The 12218-nt window shown below is 32.4% G+C and overlaps 1 protein-coding gene across 2 annotated transcripts in view; it reads left to right on the top strand.

Moving 5' to 3' along the window:
- Positions 1 to 12218, top strand: part of LOC143042287 (gem-associated protein 5-like) — a 218892-nt gene that overhangs the window by 121221 nt on the left and 85453 nt on the right. For both annotated transcript variants that reach the window (XM_076214552.1, XM_076214550.1), the window contains exon 18: positions 10654 to 10758. In XM_076214552.1, coding sequence (XP_076070667.1) covers positions 10654 to 10758 — 105 coding nt within the window. The remainder of the gene's footprint in view (positions 1 to 10653; positions 10759 to 12218) is intronic.

Raw genomic sequence — 12218 nt, 5'->3', positions numbered from 1 at the left:
TTGACATTGTGAGCAGGAGAGTTATAATGTCCTTCATTTATCATGTGTTCAAATATTGCCTCCTCTGAAAAGTATAAGTTCTCATATAGGACCTATAATTGTGGAATTTAAATGTAAAAAAAAAGAATGTGAAGAAAATCTTTTTCTTTTTGCATGGGATAATTTGGAATTTCCTTGTCAAGTGCTTAATGAGTCATTATTTTTAAGTAGATTTTTAAAGTAGTTTCTATATTTGGAGTCTCAGACATTAAAATCCTCTTAACAAAAACCTCATTTCAAAAATTTTCTTTTCGAAAAAGTTTTTTTTACCTGAAATTCAAAAAACACCTGTAATGTTAATTGATTATCTTTGAAATAAAGATTTTCTCATTAACCTTGAACTTTTTATTGTTCTTTCTTGAAATAAAGTCGTTTCTATAAATATTTCTAAAAAAAGCTAAGTTTGTTTACCTAATACGCACGAAAATGAGACTCAAATAGATTTAATCACGATCAAGGAATCTTCTTTGATCATGAAATTTCTCAGTAAATCAGAACATAAAAGAACTCAATCAGTCTCCCTTGTAATGTAGGATCAAAATACTATTGTATTGTTTATGTTGGACATATCACTTAATTATATATTGAAAATGTCAAAGAAGTACTTGCACTAAACTCGGAAGTAAACAAAATGGCTTAAATTTTTAGTCTTTGACGTGCGAAAATTCTATCTTCGTGGAATTATATAACAGTTGGTGCCTTTTAATAAGATAAAATTTATTTTGATATACTTACAAAAGATTTTATAGTCAGACCAGTGCAAACTTTATTTGTTTATTTCCTTTTGCATTTCAAAAATTTCATTAGAGACATATTTTTTTCATGGTTTTCAAGGACAATGAACTAAATTTCAATGATTCAGTTGTACCATGACATTAAAAGTTCAGTAGGTATTATATTTCACTCACTTAGACCCTGGCTAGCTATAGAAATCGACCAAAAAGACACAAAAATTACTATTTCTGCTTCGTCTTCTGGCAATTTGCAGAATTTAGAGGTAGACAAATATTTCTACCACCACCCCCTTCCTCCCCCACTCGATCCTGTCTTCACAATTATAACGGTAAATACTTCAATGGTGTAATTGAGTAATTATATGAATTGAAGAGGTGGATCGATGGTATAATTTTCCTTGCATTACCTCATATTCTTTTTGGGATACGATTGCTTTCAAGCAATCTGTAGACTTATACCGGTGGCTCAGAGGAATGCCCTCACGTCAATCGTTTTATTCTAAACATTAAGGAAAATCTCACATTCTTATGATTGTCTTGCTTTAAAAGGTAAAAACAAACAAAGGGATTGCACTTAAACAACTTTCCTATAATATTCTTTTCATAATCTTCATGTTTGATAATTCCCTTGACTTATATGCGTGTTTTTAACAACACGGAAAATCAGAATTACGCAGTATTTATATTTAGTGTTTTTATAGATTTAGAAACACGTCAGAGGGAATTCCCAGTTTTGATAAAATAAGAGTTGGCTGAATTCCGATAAATCTATTTCTGTCATATAAGAACTGAAGTGGAGATTTTCTTATATGTTACCGTTATGAAAATGATATTTGAGATTATACTTCCATAAAGAAATAGAGAACCATCTAGGTCGTTTAATAAACATTTAATATATGTTCTTGCTCCAGGGTGTGTTTTGGAAATTATGCGCATGCGTATAGATTTCTTGACTTCAAGGGGTTTTAGATTGAATGGTTGCTCTGGATTCCCCACTCAATTAATTAATTTATAACTCATTGGATCTTTTCTATGTATGTCTGCTATTGAGGGTTATTGTTGTTGCATAATTTTAAATCATTTGCATTATTTAAATTAAAATTAATTAGTCCACATCGTCAAGTTGTTACTAGAACATCCCTTCTGGCGAAATGGAGTCTTTCATATTATCGTTTCGAGTTGTCTCCCTTCCGGAAGTAAATCCCGTGAGTTCTGAATGAAAAACAAAAATTGATTAGCTCGTTCTATCAATAAACGTCGTATAATGTTAAAAACGATCGCAATTTAAACTGTGGAATGTGTACGGAAAGGAGTCATGATCACTGACCCAAATGAAATTAAAAATTTTAACAGTTAGGAATGGGGTTCCTCCTAGAATTAACGTAGGAAAATAAGTGATAAGATACGAAGTGAAAATACCTTCTCTCACTCTGACTGCTGTCAGTGTGGAAAGTAAACTTGGAATTGATAGTACGAAAATAAAACACAATAGGCCTAAGTACATTGTTCATACACTTTTATCCGGGATTGGCTATTTTGTAACTATTCAGATTACGTAAATTACATTTTACATGTGCAGTTGAATTAGTTTTGAAAATAATATTATCCAGATACATGTATACATGTGTCAATGAAACAATGGCAATCGTATCCCTCAGAGCAATCTGCTCTTTGATTTATAGGGGGAGGGAGTGTTTTTTGTTGTTGAAAAATTGCCATTGCTCTGACTTTGACAGTGAAGTGGAAACCTAAAAGAATTGATCATGTTTACAAAATATTACCATATTCTCAAAATAGAAACAGCATGTAACGAGAAAATATATGTATATTATCACGCAAGTATGTTTGTACTTCTTTGTTTTTATTGTAAAATGTCTGTGACAAAATAAATTTTTGAAAAAAGCAATAACATGAGGAAAAGACAATTTATTTTGCTTCTGAAATTCGGTTAAATCTGTTGTATCTTTGATTACATCATGGAAGACACTAAATGATTTATACTAAAAGTGCACTACATAAATATTTTATTTACTTTCTTAAATCGGTTTTATGAATCCATATGACTGGAAATTACATCACGCTTATTGAAAAGTATGAACTTAATTGTTTCTATCATGCTATATTGAGAGAGAAAAAAATATGTTACTTGTTATATTTTAATGGTAACATTGTGTCAAAGAAATGTAGCAATAATCGGAAAATTTGTCAGTTATTTATATTTTATAGCCAGAACAAAATTGATTGAAAACTTCAATAATAAACAGAATTTGTAATACTTCTTATAATAGAGTTCAAATTATTTCAAAAGGAAATGAATTTCTTAAGCTTCCTCAAGATGATTGAAATATATTTTTTAGCTCACCTGACCTGAAAGGTCAAGTGAGCTTTTCTCATCACTTGGCGTCCGTCGTCCACCGTCCGTCGTCCTGCATCTGTCGTCCGTAAACTTTTACAAAAATCTTCTCCTCTGAAACTACTAAGCCAAATTTAACCAAACTTGGCCACAATCATCCTTGGGGTATCTAGTTTAAAAAATGTGTCCGATGACCTGGCCATCAAATCAACATGGCCGCCACGGCTAAAAATAGAACACAGGGGTAAAATGCAGTTTTTGGCTTATAACTCAAAAACCAAAGCATTTAGAGCAAATCTGACATGGGGGTAAAATTGATTATCAGGTCAAGATTTATCTGCCCTGAAATTTTCAGATGAATCGGACAACCTTTTGTTGGGTTGCTGCCCCTGAATTGGTAATTTTAAGGAAATTTTGCTGTTTTTGGTTATTATCTTGAATATTATTATAGATAGAGATAAACTGTAAACAGCAATAATGTTCGGCAAAGTAAGATTTACAAATAAGTCAACATGACTGAAATGGTCAGTTGACCCCTTTAGGAGTTATTGCCCTTTATAGTCAATTTTTAACCATTTTTAGCTCACCTGACCTGAAAGGTCAAGTGAGCTTTTCTCATCACTTGGCGTCCGTCGTCCGTCGTCCTGCGTCCGTCGTCTGTCGTCCGTCGTCCGTAAACTTTTACAAAAATCTTCTCCTCTGAAACTACTGGGCCAAATTCTACCAAACTTGGCCACAATCATCCTTGGGGTATCTAGTTTAAAAAATGTGTGGCGTGACCCGTCAAACCAACCAAGATGGCCGCCATGGCTAAAAATAGAACATAGGGGTAAAATGCAGTTTTTGGCTAATAACTCAAAAACCAAAGCATTTAGAGCAAATCTGACAGGGTAAAATGGTTGATCAGGTCAAGATCTATCTGCCTTGAAATTTTCAGACAAATAGGACAACCTGTTGTTGGGTTGCTGCCTGTGAAATGGTTATTTTAAGGAAATTTTGCAGTTTTTGGTTATTATCTTGAATACTATTATAGATAGAGATAAACTGTAAACAGCAATAATGTTCAGCAAAGTAAGACCTACAAATAAGTCAACATGACCAAAATAGTCAGTTGACCCCTTAAGGAGTTATTGCCCTTTATAGTCAATTTTTAACAACTTTTCGTCATTTTTTGTAACTTTTCTAAAAATCTTCTTCTCCAAAACTACTTTGCCAGATTTAACCAAACTTGGCCACAATTATCATTGTGGTTTATAGTTTAAAAAATGTGTCCGATGACCCAGCCTGCCAAACAAAATGGCCGACATGGCTAAAATTAGAACATAGTGGTAAATGCAGTTTTTGCTTTATATCTTTGAAACTAAGACATTTAGGGCAAATCTTTCAAGATTTAAATGTCCATCAGAATAAGATATATCCCCTCACAAATTTTGAGTTGAATCGGACAACCTGTTGTTGGGTTGCTGCCCTAAAATTGGTGATTTTAAGGAAATTTTGCAGTTTTTGGTTATTATCTTGAATACTATTATAGATAGAGATAAACTGTAAACAGCAATAATGTTCAGCAAAGTAAGATCTACAAATAAGTCAGCATGATCAAAATTGTTAGAGGACCCCTTAAGGAGTTATTGCCCTTTATAGTCAATATTGAACAACTTTTCGTCATTTTTGTAACTTGTATAAAAATCTTTTCTAAAAACTACTTGGCCAAATTTAACCAAACTTGGCCACAATCATAATACTAGGGTATCTATTTTAAAAAAAAGTGTCTAATGACCCCGCCTACCAACGAAGATGGCCGACATCAGTAAACACATTAACAGGTGAGCGACACAGGCTCTTGAGAGCCTCTAGTTCGTAAATCTTAGTAATCTTTTACAAAAATCTTCTCCTCTGAAACTACTGGGCCAAATTTAACCAAACTTGGCAAAAATTATCTTTGGGGTATCTAGTTAAAAAAATGTGTCCGGTGACCCGGCCATCCAACCAAGATGACCACCACGGCTAAAAATAGAACATAGGGGTAAAATGCAGTTTTTGGCTTATAACTCAAAAACCAAAGCATTTAGAGCAAATCTGACGGAAATTAATTGTTTATCAGGTCAAGATCTATCTGCCCTGAAATTTTCAGATGAATCAGACAACCTGTTGTTGGGTTGCTGCCCCTGAATTGGTAATTTTAAGGAAATTTTGCAGTTTTTGGTTATTATCTTGAATACTATTATAGATAGAGGTAAACTGTAAACAGCAATAATGTTCAGCAAAGTAAGATTTACAAATAAGTCAACATGACCGAAATGGTCAGTTGACCCTTTAGGAGTTATTGCCCTTTATAGTCAATTTTTAACCATTTTTCGTAAATCTTAGTAATCTTTTACAAAAATCTTCTCCTCTGAAACTACTTTGCCAAATTTAAACAAACTTGGCAACAATCATCTTTGGGGTATCTAGTTAAAAAAATGTGTCCTGTGACCCGGCCATCCAAGCAAGATGGCCGCCACGGCTAAAAATAGAACATAGGGGTAAAATGCAGTTTTTGGTTTATAACTCAAAAACCAAAGCATTAGAGCAAATCTGACAGTATTTAATTGTTTATCAGGTCAAGATCTATCTGCCCTGAAATTTTCAGATGGATCAGACAACTGGTTGTTGGGTTGCTGCCCCTGAATTAGTAATTTTAAGGAAATTTTGCAGTTTTTGGTTATTAACTTGAATACTATTATAGATAGAGATAAACTGTAAACAGCAATAATGTTCATCAAAGTAAGATCTACAAATAAGCCAACATTACCAAAATTGTCAGAGAACTCCTTACGGAGTTATTGTCTTTTATAGTCAATATTGAACAACTTTTCATCATTTTTGTAACTTGTACAAAAATCTTCTTTTCTAAAACTATGGCCCAAATTTAACCAAACTTGGCCACAATCATTACTAGGGTATCTATTTTAAAAAAGTGTCTAATGACCCTGCCAACCAAGATGGCAAACATCAGTAAATACAGTAACAGGTGAGCGACACAGGCTCTTCAGAGCCTCTAGTTTTTATTCTTCTAGATTGCAATTGAAAGCCAGAATGATTTTTTTTTTATTGAATTGTATTACAAAAGCAAGGGTTTTAAATTTAATTTGAATTCGCAAATAAATAACTTTAAAGTGCATGGCTCATGCTGCAGCCAATTATTGATTGACATATTGAAATACACACTGGTGACCTTTCACCCTCAGCTTTGAGGGCTATTGTATTTTTAAATTTCCAACAAAAGCTATATTTTTTTTAATTTTCAGAATTCCATACTTTGTTTCGAGTCTAAAAATAGCAATATTTTTATTCAGCAACATTATTTACAAAATAATCGTACTATTAATTGCACTTTTGTGCTTAGCTTGCTGAAGTCAGGTATTACTGACGAAAGCAATATTTGTTTTGGCTTTTGTGACTTAAGGATTTGAAAATAGATTTTCTGTTTTAGAAAGAAGAAAAAAAGTTTATTGGTTCTGTGACAGAAATAGACGCAGCGGGATGTTTATTTCAGTACAAAATAGATGTACTTATAGAATTAGATGAGGATAAACGATTTTGTCAGGGAAACAAATTGACATGGAAAGAACATATTCGTCATACATAAAACTATAAAGCAAACAGTGATCTGTTTTTCGACCTTGAATCTATAATTGTGATAAGATTTAGAATGATCAATTGGAAGCTATCATTTCCTACTTATTGGTGTAAGGCCAACTTAAACTAAATTTGTTTCACTTGCAAGTCATCTGTGTTATTTATTCAAGGTTCCAGAAGAGAAAAGATGAGATAAATGAACAACACAATTTGTGCTTTGTTTTTGGGGATTGGATTTTTTTTCAAGCTCTATTCTTCATAATTCTGGCAATTCTGGCAATGCTGCTCTAGATATTGCCATGCACAAGGCACCATGATTTTAAAGTTTATGGTGGTCAGCAACTTGAGATTTGGGCTTGGTTACCATTTTGATTTCATTATTTTATTTGTCTTGCATTTATAAAAGCATGAAATATTTGCTGCTGGAAAAAACTCCGGTAATACAGCTAATATGTAATCTCAGATACCTTGGATACAAGTATTCAATGTTGATGACTCAGGGTGTATAAAAGTATCAAATGCTGTTTTCTGGTTGCATATTATAGTATACAATGCTGTTGAATGTCAAATACAGAATATGGTATTTGGTACCCAATCTGTGGGACATCTGTTTGGGAAGAATAAATTCACAACCACTGCCTGTCGAAATAATGTAAATACATTCTGCTGCCAAGCCATGTTTTTAGAGATTTGTTAGAGTGCTCTGTACTGATACTTTACAAGTATCTCTCTGATGGGTCTTAGATTGAACTAAACATTTCATTTCAAGACACATATGTCGGGTTGTTGTCTCTTAGGCACATTCCCCATTTCCATTCTCAATTTGATTTTTTACAGAGTTTGTCTTTAGTGCCGTGTGGAGTCAGTAGAGTGCCTCCCCGTGCTTCAGGTTTATGCTCTTATAATATACTAGATTATGGAGTGTGTGTCCGAGCGAGAACTGCTCTAGTTCATTACTTTAGGAATATTTATCTAAAAGTAGTATTTCAATATTCAGCCCCATTCTACTATTTCTCGCTACATTGAAGACCTGTTGGTGACCTTCTGCTGTTGTTTTTTTTCTATGGTCGGGTTGTTGTCTCTTAGGCACATTCCCCATTTCCATTCTCAATTTTATTGAAATATTTGCCACTGGATTTTTGTCAAACACAATCAGCCAGTCATTGCAATGGATATGACCAGGGGGAACCAGGATTTTTGAAAAAAGGGGGAGGGGGATTGCAGAACATATAATTTAAAAAAAAATTATGCTATAATATAATATTTTCCAGTCATTCTACAGAATTTGTCACTGATGGCTACAGTTAGGAAATGTATAATGTCTATTTGTGTATTTAACTAATATACTAATTATTATAAATATATATTATAATAACCCTACACTTTTCTGTCATATTTATCCTAATTAATGCAAATATGAATAATAAATGTCTGAAAACAGTAAGGTCGTAATTTATCTCCTATCTAATGTGAGACAATTTGACAGTTATATGGAATATAATGTTTTCCTGTTTTCATTACAGATGAACCATCATTTTTCAAACCAAAATGTCAGCCTGTTTTCCTTTTTGCAGTCTAACTTAATTTGGCTCATAAAAATAATGAAACTCATACTCAATGTTAAATATCAAAACTCACAAACAGAGTTTGAATTTGAGCAGTGAGCCACTTAAGATTTTAGAGTTATGCCTACTTATTAAATGGAAAATTGCAATTATTTTCTTTCCATATCCTTTCTTTTGTTTGTTTTATGCAAATTATGAAAATCATACACAATGCTTAGAACTAAAAACTTGCAGATAGAATTTAATGTGGGTAGAATTGTCTGATATATAGTCACTGACAGTTATAGAGTTCTCTTTTAATCACTTGGAAGATTGCAATTATTTTCGTTTCTGCACTCTAACATAAGTTTCTCTCGTCCACATTTTTTTAAGCTTGTACACAATGCTGATAACACATTCACAGACAGAGTATGAATTTGAGTCATTTACCATAAGAGCCCTTTCTGACATAGAAAATTTCAAAGGTTCAGCAGAGGCAATCGTGTCTATCTTTTATCTGATTGATTGATGGTGTTTAATACCACTTTTAAGACTCTAGTGCAGGAAAATTAGCAATCAAATTGATAGTCGAAACCTGCTACAAATTATTTCAAACTCCAAACCTCTGAATGTCGAACGTGAAGTGATTACTGTAGAGGAACTTACTTTAAGATGACTGGCTCACCAAGCCACTAGATTTTATTATGCCCCCTGTCTGTCTAAATCTTGTGAATATTTAATTAAGGATGTTTGCTCCTCTATTTTCTTATATACTAGAACACACCCGCGAAATCACGGGCATTCAAAGCGTAGTTTAAAGTATGCAAAGTGTTGTTGGAAGAATTTTGTAAAATATTTAATGACTGGAGATTTTCAGCAAAAGTATTATAAGTCATAGGTTATTGGGGACAGGAAAATGCTTTTTTTTTTTATCCCTCCTCCTTTATTTCCAATATTCCCATTTTTTGGTTTTTTATCAATTTCAATATGAACATACATTTAGTATGTTATGAACATTCAAGTAAGGAGCCTGTAATTCAGTGGTTGTTGTTTGTTTATGTGTTACATATTTGTTTTTCGTTCATTTTTTTGTACATAAATAAGGCCGCTAGTTTTCTGGTTTGAATTGTTTTACATTGTCAGTTCGGGGCCTTTTAAAGCTGAGTATGCGGTATGGGCTTTGCTCGTTGTTGAAGGTCGTACGGTAACCTATAATTGTTAATATCTGTGTCATATTGGTCTCTTGTGGAGAGTTGTCTCAATATGGCAATCATACCACATCTTCTTTTTTTGTAATCAATGATTTTTGTAAAAGATTTAATGACTGGAGAATTTCAGAAAAGGTATCAAAAGTTCACATGAATATTTTTAGCGCTTATCTGTATATTATGAACATTCATTACTTTATAAATATAGCCTGTATTTACTTTCAATTCTAAGTTTACTAATCGATCCATAGTGGTCATTGATATAGTATACAGACCCTCTCTATTTAATAAACTCTGTGACTGCCGTGGATAGTAAACTTGAAAATGATAGCAGATAGAAGTCTGAAAATACACTTTATTCTTTGTATATGTATGTTCAAAGTATACAGAAAAATGCAAACCGGAAGTCTAATCTTACTTAAAATTTCGTCCAATGACGGGACAATATCCGGATGCCTTTTTTCTCGTTTTTCTCCAAAAATAACTCAATCTGAATAATCATATGAATGGATGACAAATGGCACTATGCACTGTACCTATAGGACACAGAGGCGTGTTGATCAATTAATTGTGGAAAGAAGAGAAGCGACACCCAAAATGAGGTTTTCTCATTTAATAGTATAGATTTGCCAGATTTTCAGAATCCTCTGGTTTTATTCATGTATTGCCATTAAAAATATTTGCCTACTAACCCCTTCTTTTCAAAAAGCCATATTTCAAAATCTTATAAAATCCTTGTTATTTTTTCATAGTTTTTGAAACAAAAAAAAGTGTCAAAGTATGAAAATCTAGAGAGTATCTAGAAATCTAGAATTATTTCCCGCCAAATTTTCTATGGCTTATATCTCGAAAACAAGCACACGGACCCTCCATTTTTTCTGCTTTTATTGTTTCTTTACTTATATACTATCAATTCATAACAGTCTTATAGAAAGCTTGTTTTTTTTTTCATTAATATAATTATTCTTGTAAAAAAAAATACTGAATGAGCTTGTAACAAGAAATATCAAATCACATTAGAATTATTATTATTTCATATTGGAATCTAACATAAATCTAAAAAATGATTGCTATTCCACACCTTTAGCATTTCGGTTCTTTTAAATGACATTTTTCTGAACTACATTGATTTTACTGTAAAATTTGTATTTTTTCAGGTAAATTTATACCTGAAGAGGTTAACGATGTTGAGGGGGAGGATTGTGCTCATTTGGGATTTTTCCTGGACAGAAAAGCCATGTACAGGTGTCTTAACCTAGAAGGTCAGTATGTTATCATTCATCAAGTTCTTAGTTCATAATGGGAGATAATTCAACTGTGACAGCTTAGAAAGATTGTTAAGCAATCACACGATTAAGTAAGGGTTGAGATCCATCACTTGTACAACATATATATATACAGCAAGGTCATGTTCCAGATTTGTTTATGATGCATGCATTTGATTCTTATTTATTTTGTCAAATATTAGATGTAGGGCAAACATGTGGCATAAATTGAAGGAGAATTGCAAAGAAAACAGGAAATTACTTTTGATTTATGTCAAAAGTTGCAAATGATATTTTTAACACTGTCAAACATAACCATTAATAACAGAACTACTGGAACTATTTTTTCTTTGCAAGTGGTAAGAATTTTTTTAAAGCTAAGTTACATTGATTTAATATTAAAGCCAAGATTGCTATGATGTCTGCCAATCGTAATTTACATGCTGAGGCTTGGGGAATCAGAAGGCATTTTATATAGAAAACAGAAATAATGGACTCAGACTTTCGAAACTGTAATAGATCCATTTATCAAGAAGATAAATCAAACACAATGTGTCCAAAGACATAAAGCAGCAATCATGACAGTTAAAGGTTGTAATAGTACATAATTTCTATTTGAAAGCAGTTCGGCATTCAGAATAGGTCTAGTCATTTTTTTCATATCATTACTGTATGTCTCTGCTGAAACTGCAACTAAGATGTAAAGGTAAATAATTAAACATAAATCAATCAGGTACTGTAACTCTGTTTATTGATATATTACACTCCTCCTTAAGTAGAAAATTGGCATTATGACATATCAGGAATACCTGAAACATTTCTTGCTATGGCTGATCATGATGAGATATAAATAGTGATTTTACAATTGTTAAGATTAAAACAATATCTGTAATTATTTATGAGAACAGGGGAATTCTCCAACTGATATCAAAGGTATTCTCTCATGTAAAAACCCAAGTTAATTAATTGCTTAAAACAGCCTATTGACTTCTTATCGGAAAATGATTTACAGAATTTGGCATGTAGAATCTTTGATTTTAAAGGTTGGAAAATGATATTATTTTTCTTTTTAATTGAATAAATGGATGTTTATGTTTTTCAATGTTAAAGTTAATTAATCAATTGCTCTGTAAAACAAGAAGCATTCAATAATGAACTTTAAGGTTTGCAAGGCTTATTTACTGTTAGAAGATCTTCAACACTGATTTGTGGTTTTACACTGATTAACTGTCAGCAGACTTTCAACCTTGAATTACTGTCTTAGAGTTGTTCAACACTGATTTAATGTTTTGAGGATTTTAACTCTTAGGTTACTGTCAACTCTTTAGTTACTGTCAGTGCAGATTTTCAACACTGATTAACTATGTTTAACACTAATTTACTGTCGTTAAGGATTTTCAACACTGATTTACTGTCAGTAATATATGGATTTTCAACATTGATTTACTACTGTCAGT

This window comes from Mytilus galloprovincialis, chromosome 8 (assembly GCF_965363235.1).
Source record: "Mytilus galloprovincialis chromosome 8, xbMytGall1.hap1.1, whole genome shotgun sequence".
Taxonomy (NCBI): Eukaryota; Metazoa; Mollusca; class Bivalvia; order Mytilida; family Mytilidae; genus Mytilus; species Mytilus galloprovincialis.
The sequence above is the reverse complement of the archived record's forward strand: the minus strand, read 5'-3'. Positions and strand labels throughout refer to the sequence as shown.